This window comes from Lepus europaeus, chromosome 16 (assembly GCF_033115175.1).
Source record: "Lepus europaeus isolate LE1 chromosome 16, mLepTim1.pri, whole genome shotgun sequence".
In the NCBI taxonomy this organism is placed as follows: domain Eukaryota; kingdom Metazoa; phylum Chordata; class Mammalia; order Lagomorpha; family Leporidae; genus Lepus; species Lepus europaeus.
In genome coordinates this window covers 83090713-83109365 of record NC_084842.1, presented here as the reverse complement: position 1 = coordinate 83109365, position 18653 = coordinate 83090713, and the positions used below count along the sequence as shown (strand labels likewise).

Below are 18653 nucleotides of genomic sequence, written 5' to 3'. Positions count from 1 at the left end.
GGAATGCCAGCACTATAGGCAGTGGCTTTACTCACTACACCACAGCACCAGCCCCTAAAATGTTATTAACTAATAAAAACATAACCAATCAAAACTTGCAGGATACAGTAAAAGCAGTCTTAGAGAAAAATATTTAGCATTGAATGCATATATATTAGAAACGAAGGAAGATCAAAAATCTAAGCCTCAACTGTAGGAAACTAAAAAGAGCAATTTCAGCCTAAAGCCATCAAGAATAATAACAAAACTTAGAAATCAATGAAATTGAAAAGGAGAAAATCAACAAAACCTTACCAGTATCAGAAATGAATGAAGAGTCATCATTCTCTCACAAACATTAAAAACATAAGAACAACTTTATAGCCACAAATTTGGTAGTATAAGTGAAATGAACCACTTATTTGAAAGACACACATTACTAAAACTATGACTGCTAGGGCCTATAGCTACACACACCCACACACACACACACAGGAACCATATATATAATACAAGCACCTTCAAGTCCTGACTCTCTTACCAAGAGAGTCAATCCAGAACTCGTTTTATTTATTTGAACTTATTTTATTTTATTTATTTGAAAGGCAGAGTTACAGAGAGAAAGGGAGAGACAGAGAAAGAGAGATCTTTCATTCACTGTCTCACTTCACAGATAGCTACAACAGCCAGGGCTGAACCAAGCCAAATCCAGGAAATCCACCTGAGTCTACTGCACAGATGGCAGGAGACCAAGCACTTGGGCCTTCTACCGCTGCTTTCCCAGGTGCATTAGCAGGGAGCTGGATCAGAGATAGAACAGCTGGGACTCCAAATGGCACGCATACAGGATGCCAGTGTAACAGCCGGCAGCTTAACCAACTGCACCAAGATGCAGGCCCCAATCCAGAACTCTTCTGATTCCTTCCAGGACAGTAAATGACCCTTCCTAGCCTCACAAAACTGCAATGCCATCAGAAACATAACACATCTCAGCCTCAGCATTAAGTCAGAAAATCTAGTTGGGCACTACTAATTCTAATTTTTTTGGCAATCTTGTGACCATCTAAACCCATCTCTGTCTCATGTCTTAGATAACTTTTGTTAACATCTACCTATCAGCCATTTCTCTCTCCCCATGTCTCCATATCACCCTATGCTTCCTCTTTCCAATTTGCTCTCAAACTCTTCCTCCTCTTCCCAGACCTTTTCACATGACTTTTGGAAATCGAATTTCAAATTTAATGAATCTTTCTATATCTTCAAATCCTTCATCAAAAATGTTTCTACTTTTTAATGCCTTAACTTCACATTTCCATGAAGGTACTACCACCAATTCTAAAATATTACCACATCTTCCCTTTGTAAACCTCAAGACTTTTAATATTATATAAGGTTACTTTTTATCAGAACTTTTGTTTCCACCTATTTCACTTACCAACATATCGAATAAGCACACAGGATTTGTCAGCAAATCAAATGGTACAATTTTCAAAGTAATAACTAGTAGCAGTTTTGAAGGAAAAAACCATCACAGACAATAAGAAACAGTCTTGTAATATAGTGAGCAGATTTGTTTCTACATTTTAACAAGAGTTAAGTTAAACAGCACACACACATTACTCAACCTGAAAATAGGGTTCACCTATTTCAAAAGTACAAGTTTTTTTTTTCCTTTTTCTCTGATCTGTAAAATAATATAATTCAGCATTTAGTTTCATTTATGGAAATTAATTAAATCAGGAAGATTAGATAATAGCTATAACTTATGCTTTGCTAAGTATAACATAACAGATACTAATGTAATGAGGCCCTTAAATATAATCAGTTTTAAGCTTGCAAATATACAACTAAAATATTCATAGTAAAAGATATGAAAGTGTGTCAGGGAGTCCAGTTTTGAAATGAGCTCTCTCTCCAGTTGTCATACAGGCACCAAACTCTTTAGTTGGTGGTTAACAGGCAGGCTCATCTGTGTGGGGTACTGGCCCACAATAGTAGTTGTGTTCTACCTCACAAATGACTACATTTCATTGAGTTTATGCTCAGTGGGGCAGTGTTTGCAAACCACTTAGATTCCAGGACGGAAAGAGCTACAAAAATGAAACATCCAGTCCTTCTCTGAGGTTTGTTATTAGCCTCTGTTAGCCACAGGTTACAGAGCACTAAACACTATGTACTGTGTGTTTGCTTCTAACCACTATGAAAAATAGCCTATAACATCTTTCTGAAGACTCCTAGAAATTTTTAAGTTAATTTAAAATCTGGGAATTTAACTGGGACATATTTCAATTCTTAGAACTACTTCTTGCTAAAATACCTCACTAATTCTTTTTTGGGTGTCAATTCAATTTGGTTTCAACAAACATTATTCAATAGACTATTGCTAAAGCTTAATGTTACTGTGATGGGGGAAGGAGAGGGAAGAGGATAAAATAATCATTTTTATTTGGATACAAGCTAACGCCCAGCCTACAAACAAGTTTCTTCCTGGATGTTAAGAAATGCTTTAAATAAACAAATTCAAAAGTTTGATAGCACAGACATGTATCAAATAATTATTTCTACACAAAATATATTAGTTGGAGAACCTAAAATAGAGCCCTAATTAACACATTAAACCGATATCCTCAAAACATTACCTGTAAAAGATTTCTGAACTGAAGCATGTGTATCAAAATCCAAAGTATTCATGAAATGAGCAATACAAACCATCTACAACTCTAGAAACAATATGGATCAACCTTGAGGATTAATTTTGATTTTGGAATCTAAAGTTACTAAGTATATTAAAATGCTATTAGAATCTTTTTGAAAAGTAACATTTTTCCCAATTTATGGTAGTAAAGAATAAATCAGAGCTTCTCTGGTCTGGATATCAAATTTACATATATTTTAACAAAAAAGACTACTAGTAAATGCATTTCATTATCACTTAATCTGGAATCTCTAGAAAGCAGAGAAGTTATTCTGTCATCATTAATTTATTACAAGTCATTTTATCATCTCAAAATTCCAGTTTCTCAGGACAAATTCATGAAAACATTCATGAATTTCTTAAAAATACCATCTTATCAATAAAAAGAAAAAAAGAAATGCTGTACTACATTGTTATTTAATAAAATAGCATATATTCTTATAACAGTCACAGATATTAAGGTATAAATAATATAAAACATCAGCAAAAAAGTCAACATGAACATTCAAAATGGAAACCTTGTAAGACAAGTTCTAAAAAGGAATGTAACATTCACTTTATCCACCCCCTCAGATTGAAGAACATTAGAAAAGAATAGAAACATTTTACTGAACACAAGTACTCTCAAAAAAGATGGAAATTCTTGAAACCACTATAAATTTTCTAATTAATGCCTTCTGATTATAGGCAACTGTCAAAAACTAATTTAAGGGAATGGTTAAACAATTTTTGAATCTACTAAATGCCATTGTTTATTTGCTTTGGAATAGCTAATATTTTATTATGTGATTTTCACATCAATATTAATTTTTATTTAGTAGTAATAAATTCTAAATAAGTTAAATAATAATTTTCAATAACATGAAGTTAGGTAGAATTAACAAAATCCAATTCATGAGCATTATATTTCCCTAACTTTTAAGTGAAAAAATATATTCATTGAATTTTATATTACTGTTACACTGAGATGCATAAAGTCCTTCTGTTCTCCACAAACTTTTGTTATACCTATTAGCCACATGCAGAATCAAATATCACTAGAAGTTAACCTAATTTTAATTTTTTAAAACTCTTACATATGACCTTGAAGACAGATTTTATCATGAGAAGAATACAGATAGTGTTATTTTTAAATCTGATTTTACCCAAAACATGAATAAAACAAGGACTGGAATTTCCTATAAATCTCTGCATGGCAAGTTTTCTTTATTTTTAGTATCCACTTTAAACTGGTGAAAATTAAACAACAAAAGTAATACACAAAAATATGAGATTTACTTGTTAAGAGAAAAACAAAACTCATAAAATATTATATCACTTGATCACAAATAAAAATGACAAACATAGAAATATTGTACAGAAGACAACGAATAATGCAGCAATACAAAACTCTGAAAACTTTGCACATGACCCATAACCACATTAGCTTTGTTTATCCTTCTCTTAATATTTTACAAAGTGTATCAGAATCTATTTTCATTCCAAAATTAATGACAATGGTATTTGTCAAGAACCAAACTTTGTAAAGTAGAATGCTTAACATTCTTCAACTCTGTGCTATGGATTCAATTTCATGAGAAACATAGCTCCACAACCAAGTGACACTTCTACTTTAATCACAAAATTTATCAAATATAAAGAAATGGCATATCATTAAGCTTTACCTACATAGCGCACTAAGCAGTCCAAAGTTCATTTTCAGGCTTAACATTTCACGTTAGTTAAGGCTATGTGCCTTAACATGAAACTCTGTTTCAATAGATGATTACATTTACTGGCATTACCGTATTTCTTTTTCTTTTAAGATTTATTTAACTATCTGAAAGAGATACAGGGAGAAAGGGAGAGACAAAGAGAGAGATCTTCCATCTGCGGGTTCACTCCCTGGATAGCCATATCAGCTGGGGCTCGGCCAGGCCAAAGCCAGGAGCCAGCAGCTTCTTCCAGATCTCCCATGTGGGTAGCAGGGGCCCAAGTATTTGGACCATCTAATGCTGCCTTTCCAGGAGCATTAGCAGGGACCTGGATTAGAAGTGGATCAATAGAGGACTTGAACCAGCACCTGTATGGGATGCCAGCATTGCAGGGAGCAGCTTTACCTGCTACGGCATTGCTGTATTTCTAAAGTCTGTGTTAATCAAAAGCAATCTGCCACAGGATGAAAAAGGAAATTATTATGCTTCACTGAATGTGTTCATAGAGAATTAATGTATAAAGTATATTATTACTGAGCATCTTTTCTATTTCTAATAATTTTATTTAAAAATATATAAATTATGTCTTTATAAGCTCTTGTTACCAGAGGACTTTTATTTATTTATCATATTTCTGGCTGCATATATTATATCTTATATAGTAAGCTATGATATAAAATACTGACATTAAATCTGAAAAAAGTATAACTATTTAGACAGACGCATATTACATCCATATTACAGATATAGTTTTGTGGCTTTTTAAACATTTTAAAAGTTTATTTGAAAGGCAGAGTAACAGAGAGAGAGGGAGAGAGAGAAAAAGAAATTCTCCATCCACTGGTTCACTCCCCAGTGGCTGCAAGAACTAGGGGAGGCCAAGCCAAAGCCAGGAGCCAGGAACTCCATCTGGATCTCCCACATGCATGGCAGAGGTACAAGTACTTGGGCCATCTTCTATGGCCTTCTCAGATACATTAGCAGGAAGCTGGATCAGAAGTGGAGCAGCCAGGACTGCCATTCAGTGGCAGCTTTATCCACTGAGCCTCAACACCTGCCCTAGTTTTGATTCTTGTAAGCAAAAATGAAATTAAAGTTTTCTCCTTTAATATTTCTAGTCAGTATTTTTTTAATGTTTATTTATATTTTTACTTATTTGGAAGGGAGAGAAAGAGTTGGGACAGGAGAGGGAGATCTTCCATTTGCTGGTTCTTTTCCCAAATGGCTACAACAGCCAGCATTGGGTCAAGCAGAATCCAGGAACCCAGAACTCCATTCAGGAAACTCCTATGGGTTACAGGGACCCAAATACTTAACCTATCATCTGCTGCCCCCTTAGGATGCATTAGCACAAAGCTGGATAGGAAGCAGAGGCAGGCATTCCAGTATGAGATACAGGTGTCCAAGCAGCAGCTTAACCCCCTGAATCTCAAAGCCCACCCCCTCAGTCGGTTTAAATGACAGCAGTCACTGCAACCAAATCAGTTAATACCAAAATGCCATTTATCCCTGGATTTACTCAACTGCTGACAATGCAACCAGTAGCATGAACACATATGAAAGCTGGGAAGAGTTTTCCAACTCTCACCAGTTAGCAAAACCAGTTCTGTCACCCAAAACATACCAAACATAATTTAGGGAGTGTGAAGTTAAAATACTAACACAGGGGACGGCGCCGTGGTGTAGCAGGTAAAGCCACCGCCTGCAGTGCTGGCATCCCATATGGGTGCTGGTTCAAGTCCTGGATGCTCCACATCCGATCCTGCTGTCCACTATGGCCTGGGAAAGCAGTAGAGGATGGCCCAAGTGCTTGGGCCTTTGCACCCATGTAGGAGACCCAGAAGAAGCTCCTGGCTTCGGGTCAGCTGAGCTCTGGCCAATGTGGCCATTTGGGGAGTGAACCAGCGGATGGAAGACCTCTCTTTCTCTATCTCTGCCTCTCTGTAACTCTGCCTTTCAAATAAAATAAGTAAATCTTTTTAAAAAAATTAGCCCAAATCTAAAATAAGAGTCTCTAGATATCAGATAAAAAATCAAGTTAGATTTAGTTAATGTGTATATCTGCATGTATGTTTATAAGGGAGTATTTTTAATACTGGAATAATCATAGAATTCATGTCATACCTGTGCTCCATAGATATATTTATCCAACATCTTGCCTCCTATCGTCTGCCCTCCTATATCCCAAACTTGAATAGTAACATTCAAGTTTCCTAGAATATAAAATAAGAATACAAAAAAATGTTAAGGAACAATATAATAAATGAATATTTTTTCATAGAATACTGTCAGAATGATAAACTGTGAATACAATTTAACTTTTATTCTGCAAGTTCATATGGTCTGATATTTGCAATCATGAAAATAATATTGCCAAAAGAAATTACAGTAGGAAATACACATTTATCATTGTACTCCATTTCCATAGTTACATTTACAATCACCTTAAAACAGAAGAAAATAAAGTATCTCTCATTTATAAACTTTAGCCTTAAAATTTTTTTCTCAAAGGACAGAACAATAAAGCATATTGTATACAGTAACAAATAAACTTCAAATATAAATATTGAAGCCTTACTTAATTCACCCAATCATATTTGAATATTGCTATGGGTTCTAAACCCTCTGGATTCTAAAGCTCACAGAATAAACTATAAAAATGCATCCATAATTTTAACTCAAATAAATGTCTTTTTTAGTTTGAAAGTCAGTTATCAAATGTAATGTTAAATATAATCAAAAATCAAATATTTCCAAACTTAACCTATATAATATATACACATGTGATTTCCCTATTCAAAACTAATATAGAATACATGCCCAGTGAATGACTAAATATTATGATGCACTCAAAGCTGTTCAAAGTCATTTCCAATGAAACAAATTATATATGCTTCAAAACCTTCATAAAATAGTATTTCAAAGTCATCCTCCCCAGACAAGCATTATAAAAGCATTCTAACATACCAAAAGGCAGTCTTTAAAATTATTTTGTGCATATTACAAAATTTATTTCACAGAAAAATTCATGAAATAAGCTATTGTTTTATCAATGCAACTAATGATTAAGGTACAAAAGTCAAAGATGTTTTTAGTTTAATATTTCAAACTATTTCTGATCACAAAATTATGTAGTTTTCTACAAAATATCAATTAGTACCTTTTGAATGATCAGCAAATTGGAAAAATTCAAAATAAAAACTCAGAACTGAAACAATGATCTCATTAAAACAAAGTATTATAAAGACATGAATTTTATCACCAACATAAAACACTAAAATCAGATAATGTTAGTCACATTATTTAAATATGCAACTGAAAATACAACACTGGATTAAACCAGCAAATTGGGGTGGGTTTGTATTACAATCTTTCCATTGTTTGGATGTATGTTTCATCTGCCAGTGGGCACAGCATTTCCATGAAGAACTTCCATTAGCATTAATGAGAGCTACCGAAGTTTATCACTTGCCATCATTCCCGCAGCTGCACACTTTCAACGCTCTCACAGTAATTACTGAAAGGTTCTTAAAGCCCTATGAATACACATACCAAAAGGTCACAGACTACAATTTGTCCCACAATTTGTATAAACCCAACTTCATAAAACCTCTATTTCCTAAGATTCAAAGCTGAAATCATTTTCCTATAATATCATTGCAAATTAAGCAGGTGAGAAACAGCTAGTCATCACAAGATATATAAAATATAGCTTCAAAAGTCCCAAGATATTCATTTTATTTGCAAAATTCCTCAGTCATTTTTTATTTCAAAAGAAAGTACCTAACAATGTCAACTTTTATAGACTAAGATTTTAGGTAATGCTTACTTAATAATTATTAAAATATAATTAACCCTATTTTTCAAGCTAAATAATAATCCCTTATCACTTAACCTCATATTAAGGGATACAAATCTTTCTTCCTTTTCTTTTTTTTCTTTAAATTCTGACATTCTAATCCTATCTGAATTAGATATTTGTTAACACTATAACTTTGAAAACATAATCTTCATTACATGTTTGCAAATTCTGACTACAATAATTTCAAGATTCTAAATCATCTACTCAGTTATCTCCCATGTAAAAGGTTTATATTCATGTACTAAGGGTACTTTTTTGCTGTTGTTTGCCTGTTTTTTTTAAATTCACTGATTCTAATGACTTAAAAATAAAAAGCTATGTATTACTGAAAATCCATTAATATAGAATGCTAGCCAAAAAAAACAATTATTATAGCTCCAATAAATGATATAACTATAATTAGTTCATACACCTAGAAATATATTTTAACTCCTAAATTTAAAGTTTAGGCTTATGAACACATAAAACTAAAAATAAAATGGTAAAAATAAAATGGTAATTCCCTACTTGAAAAGATGTGATTCAAATCAATACTCATTTTTGTTTTTATAGGTGTCAACATATGAAGGATCCTCGCTTATCTCCAAAATGACATACCTGTAAATCTCTACAGAGTATTCAAGTAATCAATATTATCATTTTTTAAAAATCTAGAATCTAATATAAATTTCTTACTAATAAAGAACTTTAAGGAAATTGTCAGCAATCTAATCCCAAATGCAAACTGCTATTAAATTCCTGTTCCTCTCTAAGAAATGACATGTAACCAGGGGAAAAAATAAAATAAATGAGGTGGCAAAATACAGGTAAGTTGCTTTGGTATGAATCAAAGCCACCAGGAGGATTCAACAGTGACCTTGTAAAAGTACACTTGGTGCCTTGGTTAACCTTACTTAAAGTGCTGCATAGTCAAGATGGAACTAAAAACACAAGTCTGCCCACTTCTTGAACTAAAGACTTAGAAATCCTTTTCACAGTAGAACGCTGTTTACTGGACTGTACCCACAAGCTTCCTGAAAGTATTTTGACTAAGGCTCTTAAGAAGCTCTATCAGCAGAATCTCTGACTAACAGATACACTATTTTAAGCAGTAAAATCTGCACAGTGGTTGCATCCAGACTATACAGCATACCGGATCATGAAATATACTAAAATGGATGAGTATTTGCAAAGTAATGACCTTGAAAACTTGCATGAAGAGAATGTGAATAGAGGAACAGTACGTTACACCCCTAACAATATGAATGGTCAGTAGACTTACTAGACTAATAGCAAATATTAGATTGATCTATATGCTGTTTTATTATAATTTGAATACTCCAGCCTGTGATGTTTTATTTAGTAAATGACACAAATATTACTCATCCTACATTTGACATGTATAATGAATTAAATTAGGGTTAAAGTATATAAAGGATATAGGATGAATCTCATTTCTTAGTATACTTATCAGTGATATAAAAATCAAGATACATTAAAACAATTTTTAATACTGAAATTTCTACATAATTTTAAGCCCATTAAGTAGCATAAAGTTCTTTTAAAAAAAATAGAATTTTCTTTCTGGAACTTTGCCCATCAAAATAAAAGCTTAATTAGGAAAATTAAAATACATATTCTACATATATGTTTATATATTCATTAGGAAAATACAGTTCCTAATGTCATTTTTAACCTAAATACTTTTTAAGTCTAAAATATTATACTATAAGTCTGTATTTCAAGAACAACAAATATTTTAACAAAGTTATCAAAGTGTTTAAATTAATGGTATTGGGCAACAGGTTGGAAATCATCACAAATATCACATATATAGAATGACCAAAACCATTCTACATTTTTAATATCTGGTTAAGTGTTTGTCCCTTTATTTAAATCTTTCAACTAAAAAATTAGAGAAATTAAACAATGAGACAAAAGTTTGGTGTTTTGCTAATTAGTCATCAGAACAAAATGATAATAACTAAACACTATGCTGAGATTCTCTGTGTGAATCTCTGAAAAAACTGTTGCCAATTAAGTTTTCAGCATGTGTTTTGTGTGCTTTATACATGCATTCTGCTAGTTACTGTTGCAAATATTCTGAATGTAGTATTATCCTAGCCATAAGAGAACAATAAAAATGAGATTTTTAAGTTTTGAATATATTGAGAAAATATAAATAAAAGAGAATACATGTTTCTCATTAAACCTCTTGCTAAACAATAACTTGGTAACAGAAAAATCAGACTTTTTTTCTCATGCTTTATCTTCTAATCTACATTTCATTAGCCAAATACAAAGCATTACAAACTATGTTTATTGGTAATGAGATATGAAGAATAACTCCAGCAATCCAGAGTTTCCACATCAGCTGCTCAAAAACTTTCATGAGGAGCTGTCTAATAGGGTGATTGAAAGAATAACATTTCAATAGTACTTGTATTTATCAACCCCTTTTCTACTAGATCATTCAAGTTCCAGGGTATGAATCTGACATTACACTTGCAACCATTCTATTCAAATGTGTATCCATACAGAAAAGAGGAGTGGATGGTTTATAAAGTCAATCAAGATAAAACTGCTTTTAACAAAATACTTTAAACATATACTTTAACCACTAAAGTTGAATGGAAAGAACATTTTAAAGCCTCATTGTTCAGAGCTAACTTAAAACATAAGCCACTCTTTTTTTGTTATTATTTCCCTGTATTTCCCACAAAATGTGCTGCAACTGGCATCTAAATAGTTTCTTTGCATGGTGAACTGAAACATCTTGAATGCTCAAACTGTATTTTTATGAGTGCCTAGGGACCCTAAATTTTAGTGGTCTATTAAATGCCAGCAATTTCATGCTGCCTTGCATAAAACAGCATTCACATATTAGAGCACAGAAGTTCCATAGCTACATTATGCTTCTGTTCCAACATTCAAACAAAACACTGAAGCGGAGGCTAATCAAAATAACTTTTTAAAAAATAATCCTTCCCAATCTTTTCACATTTAGTTAATACAATTATGTTGGCAAATGGACAGCGTTTAATCTTTTTAAAGTTTTTTTAGAATTTTATAAGCAACTATTGTTTATGTTCCAAAAATGTATAGTGGCCAACAACAGGAAAGGAGTGGGGACATGCATAAACTTTTTCTTACACCCACAGACAATAAGCCTTCATGGTAGATGCTGACGAACACTAACCTCCTTAAAATAGATTTAATGATTACATAAATTTTCAGGAAAAAAAGAGCCTCAAAATTTGACATTTCTGCCTTATGCCTCTTATTGTAAGATTTGTACAATCTTCTATATTAAGAATTTCTAGTCTCTTACCTGGCAATGTTATCCTTCTCAAAAAGAAGTCCAGTCCTATAGTTTGTTTGTACTGTTTCCCAAAAGTTTCTTGAGCAAAACAGGTAGCTAAGGAGGTCTAAAAAAATTAAACATAGAATATTAACATTAGTCCCTTGGTTTAAGAAATACAAACATAAGATCACTATTAAATCCTAAATAATCTTAACATTTATACCCCCAGTTAATCCAACAAGCAATTTAAAGTTCTAAATCGGTAACACGGGAGGTGGGACTTAACACCAATAGGTAAATTTCACTTGCCAGCAGCTATTAGTGGAGACAACAGACTAATCAGTTAGATCTTTTTAAGTCCCCTGATAATGAAGTTACTTCTTGCTGGAAAATACAATTTGAGAACTATCAATGGAAAAAAACTAAAGCATGGCCAAAGATCTGAATCTTATATATTATTTCAATAAAAAAGAGACCTAAGTTTCATTTTTGAGGTTGATTATTCTGAAAGTAGCTATGCCCTCAGCTAATAATATGCAACACTAATTGGAGAGAAAAACTTGCTTATATAATTTCTCTGCTTTTTTTTCTCACAAGAAAAGCATCTTAAGTATCTAATTATTCTCTATATTAAGTATGTTAAATGAAAAAGATCCTATAGTATGACTCTAATAATATGTAGATTTTAAGCAAAGAAGTATTTTTAAAATTAATATAGAGCAGACAAAATAAACATTTTCATCAAAGAACCATACACAAAAAGTCACAACATATTATAACCAGAATATATATACATCTACTTGTTTTTAAAATAAAAACTAAGTTTTATTCAAAAAGTCTGGAGCTTTCTTTTAGAGTACTATGTCTTATCCAAGTAACAGAATAATAAATTATTCTGGTAAAAATTCAAATAACTCAAAGACATCTTAAACATTTTAAATGCACTATTCTTATTTGTAAACATCCCCCAAGATCAGAGAAACACAGCTCATTAAGCTTTGCCTTCAAGAAAGACTCCCAAATTTAGAGAAAAATAGGCCTTCTTCATTTTAAAAATTAAAATTAATGTCAAAAACCAAAATAATGCAAAGATAAAATGTCCAAGGTAGTTTATTATAGTTAATTATGATGGTCGCACAGCCGTGCAAAAGAAAACTTGGCCAAATTTCAATTCCCTTTAACAACATGACATAAAATTCATTTTATTCAAGAACTAGACTTTTCACACAAATGGCAATTTGTGTACACACCAAATTTGATAAATATTTAATGTCTGCAATGAATTGCTGAGATACTTGGTGAAGTATTTATTGAACAATAACGTATAAAAGATGTACTACTAGACATTTAGGAAAAAACTCGCTACATCTGTTACATCCTTGAAGCATGTAACAATATCAAACTTGAGAGATCAGAAGAAAAACGTAAGCATTCTTTTTAAAGGCTTTTTGGTTTTCATTAGACTTAACTCTGCCAATGAGATTGTTTAACTTAAGAGTACAAAATATCTGTGAAGAGGCTAAGAGTTCTACACAAAAATAACTATCATCACTTATACTATTACAAGTATTTCAGAATGTTTAATACAGTCTTATGAATAACTGAAATACTTAAGTCAAAGACAAAATGGCATATGCAAAATCAGCATAATGTAATTTGAGGTTTTTTTTCTCTTTCATTTAAGATTATCAAAGTTCACTACTTTCATATCAATGAATATTCGGAAAAATTCCAAGAACATTTCCTTTCTTGGAAGTAAGACTTCCAAGAAAGCTGTCAAAAGTATAACTCATTGAGAACACACAAAGCATTCAAATAGGTTTTTATTATATCATCTCCTGACATCTGGCTGTAAAAATTAAACAGAGAATCAATTTAATCAATGGGAAGCACTTCCTCTTCAATATCTAGACTTCATGCCATCTCTCACATGCAATTAATTTCTCACAAGTCACTGCATAAATAACCTTCTTAAAGTTTTATGAAGTGAACAATCAGCTTCCTCATCTAAACCATTGTTATCTGATTGTATGTTTTTTGCTTGGAAAAGTGCTAACACTTTTTAATCATAATTTATTTACATTAAAAAGACAACCAAAAAACAATACTGTGCCTCAAAAACCCTAGGAAAATCTGTACTGAGTCAGAGTAAAGATGAAATAGAAACATGTGTTAACAGAGGGAGGGGCTAAATTTCTCTTGGAGAAACTGTTAGTGGTTATCTCAATGCTATATTCTATTCCTTCTGTCAGTGTGTATAAAAATGCCCAGAATTAGAGGTAGTAGGAAAAACTAATGCTAAAAAAACTGACCAAACGTTATATTTGAATACAAACAGGGATGAAGAAGAGACTGAATTCATAACAGGACAGCAAAGAAAACAGAATAGGAGGGTTTGTGGCTGCCAATAATTTGCAACCTGAATAGGATATGGGGAAAAATGCAAAATAAGGAATAATGAAAGGTTAAGTTTCAGATACTTGTGTCAGGAAATTTCCAGCAGAAAAAGATGTTACAGCTTTGAAGTAGAATATTTAATTAAGATGAAGATCAACTCAAAGCACCATTAAAAAAGAACTATTATTCTATGAAGGAAAATGACAGTCTTAATTCAATACTGGAAAAATTCGTATGTTGGTCAGGATTGTAAACTGAGATAAAAAATCATGATTATTCATATTAAATTAGCAACAAGGGGAAAACATGCATGATAGTTTAAATAAAAACCTGGTTACAAAATTATGAACAAAGTTCAACTAATACATATGCAATAAATATGGAAGCATGTAGGATAATGGACAATTTTGGGGTTTTTTAAACACATGCATGTGTCATAGATAGATTGTCATAGTTTTAAATTAGAAATGAGCTCAGTTATGAATTGATGCATTAAGATTTAGGCGGTTTTCAAAAGAAAAATCTAAACAACGAGAAAACTGTTGAAAAAAAAAACTATCATTTTTACTGAAGTTCTTAGAGACAGTGCTGATTTACCTGCAACAACTTGTTCATTCAAAAAGTCTGTGTACAAAAATTCATAAAATGACCCCAAGTTCTTTTCTTCTCCAACACGTTTAAAGGGAATGCCAGCATATTAAGTTGTTTTCCTTAGCAACAAAACTGATAGCAAACTACCCAGGAGGGCAGGAATTAACCGCATGGCATCTTTCCCGGGGCTTCAGAAACTCAAATTTCAGAACCAAAGGCAGGAGCCACTGTGCAGCACCAACTGCTCGAGAGGATGCACAGAAGCCGTCACCACAGAAACCGTGTGCAAACTACACCAGCACCAAGGCGACAGGAACCTGGCGGAAATGAGCACTTGCGTTTCTGAGGGCGGTTGGGCAGAAGGGAGGCACACGTTTGCAACATTCCCAGAAGAAGGGCTGGCGCCTTCGACAGAAGCGACAGGTGTGCAGGCGCCCCAGGCACAGCCTCCCTGGAGAGCCTACAGACCCTCCCTCCCCAGGCAGGTGTGGGGCAACAGTCGTTCCATTGCAGGAGTCCCATAACCTCGGGCCAGGCACCCGCGCCGGAGTGACTGCGGGAGATTCGCACGCTCTCATTCATTCACCCTGCACCGAGGCGAGGTGAGACTGTAAGACAAGGGCTCTCTGCGCCACAGTTCCAGCTTCGCCCTCCGCTCTGCCCTCATCCTGTCCACACCAAGGGCTCAACAAGTGCTCGTCGGACAGGTGCTGTGCTGAGCAGGTACCACACTAAGCCAGCAAGTGCGGCTTCACCGAGTGCACACCGTGTCCTGAAAGCTCTGTGTGTACTTCCACCCGGAATGTGCATTTTCACATTTCACCCTTTGCGGTGACCCCTGTCAATATCCATCTCACAGAAGGCGCGCAAGTAGCTTAGCAAGCCGCCCTCCAGTGACCCAACCAGTTAAGTGCCGGAGCTCCTCGTTCTCACCCGGGGAGTCTGACTCCGGAGCCAAGCTCCGCGCACTGGGAGGCACCAGAAACGGGAAAGGGCGGGGAGGAGCAGGTGTGACCCCGACTGGGCGGAGGCGGAGGTACGATGCCGTGGGCGGAGGCCTGCCAGCCCGAGAGGCGAGGGGCTGGACAGCCTCCCGGCGAGGCGATGCTGGCCCGCGCCTGGAAGGAGTTCGAGGTCCAGGCAGGGAGTTGGAAGCGGACTCATTTATTTACTGATTTATTTATTTTAAGGAGGGAGCTGGACAGCTCTCGTCGGCCTTAACCAAGCGCGCACTTCGTGTCCGGCCTCAGGCCACGACCACACGGGCCCCGGCCTACCGGCCCCGGAGCTCGGGGTAACCAGGCGACGCTGGGGGGGCGCCGGGGCCGCGCCGGGTTCCTTCAGGCCTGGTTCGGCGGGCCCGCTCGAGGACTGACCTTCCCGGAGGTGCCGTCCCCCAGCACGACGATTTTCAGCTGCCGGTCCTGGCTCTCCTCCTCAGAGTCGGACATGGTGTCCCAGGAACCAGGCCTGCCCCCCCGAGGTGGGAGAAGGAAGGGAAGCAGGAGGCCTCCAGGGGCGGGGAAGAGGCGGAAGGCAGGCAGTGGGGGCTGAACTCCCCGCCCCAGTGTCTCAGCAGCCACCGGAGGGATTCGGGGAGAATCACTCGCCGGGCGCCATATTACCCGCCGCCCCGCCCCCCGACGCGGGGCCCCGCCCCCTGCGCGTCACGCCGGGCGCGCGCCTCCGCCTCTGCGCCAACCCGCTCCGACCGCGAGTCCCCCAGGCGGGAGGGACCACCAGCCGGCCGGGGCTGGAGGCGGGGGAGTTTGGAGCGGGATGGTTGCGAGACTACGCCGCCCTCGCAGGGGCAGTTGGATAAAAGAAAAGAAGGGAGCGTAGCCTTCAAATTAAGTAGATAAGATGGGATCAAAAGTGCTCTCGGAGGCGTTCACTCACATTCCCTTACTTCCCCGCGTGGAGAAGGTCCCTGAGGCTAATGGTTTAGTCCGAAAGGGCGACGTCAGGGTGTGCGCCCGGGTTGCCATGGAAGCCAAGAGTCTGGTGGCAAGGCGGCGGGGCGGGGCCTGTCTCTGGGCGCTCGCGGCGCGCGGGGAAGGCCCTGGGCTGGCACAGGCTGTCGAGGCGGCGCGCGGGGCGGACTGTGGCCCTGCTTACTCTGTCCTCTGAAATCCCAGGTTCCGTCGTGTGAGCCCGCACCGCCTCCTGGTTGGAGAGCTGTACCCCGGGGCGGCAGTCCCCCAAGTGGGAGGTCCCGCGTAAATCTAAGCCTTCATGGTGCTACAGACGCCCCGTTGGCCTTTTCCTCGTCCATTTTCTCGGCAGTATGCATTTTTCCGGAGGATACATGTGTTTGACGTCATCACAGCCAAGGGAGCAAGTGCCTGTTACTCTGTTTCGAAGCGTTTCTCAATTTCTATACATTAGTGATGGGTGCAAGCCAAATAAACAGAAGCTCTTTGGAGTCCACGGTTATTCTTGAAGCGTATAAAGGGGTCCTGAAGCCAAAAAAAAGGAAAAAAAAATTGAGAACTGCTGCCTTGAACGATCTCAACCCAGGAGGGAAAGTAAATCACGTGACTGAAAATTACAGTGTAGTGAGATAAATGCTACAGTGAAAAATGCCAACCCACTGCGTCTCACTGTTAATCATTTTACCAGGATTGACACCTTGACTCCTCACAGAAGTCCTGCATTTCACACGTGAGGAAGCTCAAATCACCAGACTGTAGGCCTAGAGAGACTACGGGCATTCAAGTGGGAAAACAGTGCAGTGAGAAGCGCCCATCAAACGCCAGCCCCCATCCAATATCTTACGTAGAGTGTCTCTTCACCTGTACTCAGGACCTGAATTACGATTAGTTTCCAGTTCGTTCCTCATTTTTACCACCACCATCGTCACTGTCACCGTCTTTACACATCACTGGAGTTGTTCATGAGAACCAGAATCCTAACTGTACTTGAATACATTCACATTCAAGTTTATTCTTTCATGAAGCAGCGTGGACTATGGATAGATAGGTCTGTCTGATAGGATAATTTTCTGGGGCTGGCATTGTGGCACAGTAGGTTAAGCCACTGCCTGCAGGCTGGCATCTCCACTTCCCATCCAGCTACCTGCTAATGCACCCAGGAAAGCGGCAGAAGATGGCTCAGGCGCTCGGGGCCCCTTCCACCCACCTGGGACCAGATGAAGTTCTAAGCTGCTGGCTTCAACCTGGCCCAGCCCTGGCTATTGCAGTCATTTGAGGAGTGAACCAGCAGATGGAAGATCGATATCTCTTGCTCGCTAACTCTACCTTTCAAATAAGTATTTAAAAAAAATAATCTGATGAAGAGCTCAAGTTTCTCACTCTAAATTCCAGCTAAGGGTAATAGGCATGTCTTTTAGAGTAAAACAAAAACTCCCCATTCTAAGAGAAGACGTTCAAATTGATTCATTAATACTTAATGATTAATTTAACAAATATTTGGTGAATGTCTACTCTGTACTGTGCATTCTTGTTCACAACTCCTCTAAGCACCGAAGACAAAAAAAATATACATGGGCTCAACTTCCATGGATTTAACAATCTGGTGAGGGGCGTAGTAGGCTGAATAATGGCCACACAAGGATATGGGATCCAAATTTTTGCAATCTGGGAATGAATTTACCCTATTTAAGGGGGGAAATTTTCAGATGTTATTAAATCAAGGATCTTGAGATGAGGAGTTAATCCTGAATTACCTGGTGGACTCTCAAGGCACGCACCTGCATCTTATATAAGAGTAGAGAAAAGAAGTAGGCAAGAAAGCCATGGAGTTAGATACTGTGTTGATGCAGTCACAGCCAAGGAATGCTGGCAGCCACTAGAAGCTGGAAGAGGCAAAGAACAACTTCTTCCCTGGAGCTTTCAGAGAGAACTAATGCTGCTGACACATTGATTTTTGTCCAGTGAAATCTCCTGAACTGTGAGAGAATAGTGTTTTAGGCTACCAAGATTATGGTAGCTTGTAACAACAGCAACAGGAAATAGCTGAACATTATTATTTATCTCTAATGAATGTGAGAAAATAATAGTGAATCAGGAAACTACCAGTCTTTGCTATCTCCTTAGCAAATCCAATAGCTGCCCATCAGTTTCCTTCATCTCTTTGCAATATTTCATACATTTGAAGTTGCAGATCCTAGGACTTGGTGCCTGACTTCTT

The 18653-nt window shown here is 36.9% G+C and overlaps 1 protein-coding gene across 4 annotated transcripts in view; it reads right to left on the bottom strand.

The window, feature by feature from the left end:
• Positions 1-16148, bottom strand: part of RAB28 (RAB28, member RAS oncogene family) — a 124763-nt gene extending 108615 nt beyond the window's left edge. For all 4 annotated transcript variants that reach the window (XM_062213091.1, XM_062213092.1, XM_062213089.1 and 1 more), the window contains exons 1-3: positions 15878-16148; positions 11541-11637; positions 6493-6581 (exon numbers count right to left, since the gene is read on the bottom strand). In XM_062213091.1, the coding sequence (XP_062069075.1) occupies positions 6493-6581; positions 11541-11637; positions 15878-15952 (261 nt within the window). In that variant the 5' untranslated portion in view covers positions 15953-16148. The remainder of the gene's footprint in view (positions 1-6492; positions 6582-11540; positions 11638-15877) is intronic.
• Positions 16149-18653: the final 2505 nt, after the last annotated feature.